We start from the raw sequence: 2153 nt of genomic DNA, 5'->3' as shown, positions 1-2153 counted from the left end.
AGACAAAGCAACGGGTGGCACAGTGACACAACTCCCACCTCTTTCAGCAGACGATTAGACGACGCTGCAGGCCCTCACTGCGCAAGCACGTGGGCCCTCCTCGGGCTCAGGTCACCGCGACGGAGGAGGTGCAGTGACATCGGACAGCAGTGCAGTGACGCTGCCGCCCTTGTTCCTGCGAGAAGCAGGCCTCGCCGAGACGCCGACAACAGTTCCCGCGCACCTCCTGCCCTGCAACTTCACCCTGCACCTGTGAGGACCCTATTCAACTCCCTGCAGCCAGCGACGAGGCGTACTTACAGGGCTAAGTGGGTGGAGTACGCCGCCTACGTCTCGGCAGGGCGGCGAGGAGAATGCCCCTCTGATGCTGCACCTTCGACTCTGGTGAACTTTCTGCAATCTCTGCTCTCGCGGGGCCTGGCTTACCGCTCTCTGCACGCCTATCTAGCGGCCATCGCCTTCGTCTGCAAGCTACACGGTAGGAGGGACCCAACTCGGCAGTTCCTGGTCACCCAACTCCTCAAAGGGGCACGTAACACCGCACAGCGGGCCCCTGCACGGCGTCTCCCTGTGACGAGGAGCCTCCTGCATCGCCTGCTGTGGGCACTGGGAGGCGTATGTAACTCTGCCTATGAGAAGTCTTGCTACAGGGCGCTCTGTCTCCCTGGCTTTCCATGCCTGCCTACGCCCGGGTGAGGCGGTCTACGTGGAGCATGGACGACACACGCTCAACCTTGAGCAGGTATCACTTACGACGGCAGGAATAGATATCGTCTTCAACACCTACAAGCACAGCGCAGGTCGCACGCCCACCCTCTCCCTGAGAGCGAACCCTTCCAGCAAGTACTGCCCGGTCCGTGCTCTGTCTAAATACTTTAATTACAGGGGCCTGGGCCCGGGGCCCATATTCAAACACGCCGCAGGCGCTCCTGTCACCAGGCGAGATTTCTCCAGGATCCTACGCACTGCCCTATTGGCGCTAGGCTTGCCTCCAGATGACTACGCCCCACATTCCTTCCGTATCGGCAGGGCCACTCAGCCGTCTCGGGATGGGCTCGCCACATCAGAAATAATGGCAGTCGGCAGGTGGAAGAGTAGTGCTTTCACCTCCTACGTCAGACGGGACGTTGTTGCTCTGCCACTTTGAGTGCCTCACGCGGCCAGCCGGCACTCGCCCTTCGGAGGGGGGGGGGGGTCCGGCCGCTGGCCTGCGGTGGGGGTGCAGCGCCGGTCCCCAAGTGTCCCGCTGTCCGCAGCTAATACTTTGCCCAGTCTAGGTGCTAGTAAGCCCTACTTGTAGTCACCCCCTTCTCCTTATTCCTTATTCATTAGGTCTTTACGGCCTCTTGGTCGGGTACATTATGTGTTATGTGGTCTCTCACTTATTAGTTACTCTTTGTGTCCTGCCTGTTATATCCTAGTGTTATATAATTACTACACATTTGCACTCGGCCTTATTCTAGTACCAGCTAAGCTTTAGGTTTCTGCAGAATTAGTTTCCATGTCACTATAGGCTAAGGTCTCATACTTACTACGGGTGTACCTTTTAAGTTAAATCTAGTCCTCGGACTTGGAATTGTTACTGTTAATTCTTACTTTATATATTTACATGTTCTGCAGAATTTAATCTTCAATAAATTTTAAAGCCTCATACTGCCAGTATCTTTCTCCCCCTGATCAGAAAAATGCATGCAAGTCACCTTGTGCTTTGGTTGTTTTGTACGTATCTCCAATTAAGCTGCTTTACTCGTTCATGTTCTTTAACAAATATGGGGTCAAGGACCCACTTGGGTGGTTGTAGGTGTTATACACTTCTGATAGGCTTACGGCTTGTTCCCAACACACCCATGTGTCGTAGTAGGTAGTAATTGCATCAACGAGATCTCTGGAAAAGGCTTGTACATTCGTTATTAAAAAAATAATAAAAAAAAATAAAATAAAATGTTTATTTAGGTAAGGAACATACATACAAGAGATTTTACATAAATTGATAGATTTATAGATAGAGCTAGTGCATACAATGCCTAAAGCCACTATTACGCAAAGCGTTTCGGGCAGGAAAAACTTTAATGACTAATACTTAATACTAAATGAGTATAAATTGATTGCAGGAAAAACAAGGAAAGAAAGGCAAATTACAAGGTAGAAATAAG

General features: G+C 51.3%; 1 protein-coding gene across 1 annotated transcript; it reads left to right on the top strand.

Annotated features, from left to right (window-relative positions):
• The first annotated feature begins 631 nt into the window (after positions 1-631).
• LOC138351232 (uncharacterized) lies at positions 632-1147 on the top strand. Its single transcript, XM_069302869.1, has one exon. The coding sequence runs from the start codon at positions 632-634 to the stop codon at positions 1145-1147; it is 516 nt and encodes a 171-aa protein (XP_069158970.1).
• The last annotated feature ends 1006 nt before the right edge of the window (positions 1148-2153 follow it).

This window comes from Procambarus clarkii, chromosome 5, assembly GCF_040958095.1.
Source record: "Procambarus clarkii isolate CNS0578487 chromosome 5, FALCON_Pclarkii_2.0, whole genome shotgun sequence".
NCBI classification, from domain to species: Eukaryota; Metazoa; Arthropoda; class Malacostraca; order Decapoda; family Cambaridae; genus Procambarus; species Procambarus clarkii.
This window is presented reverse-complemented; position numbering and strand designations above follow the sequence as displayed.

Excerpts from the sequence above, each read along its gene's own strand:
- LOC138351232 (XM_069302869.1), top strand. The coding sequence starts at position 632 with ATGAGAAGTCTTGCTACAGGGCGCTCTGTCTCCCTGGCTTTCCATGCC.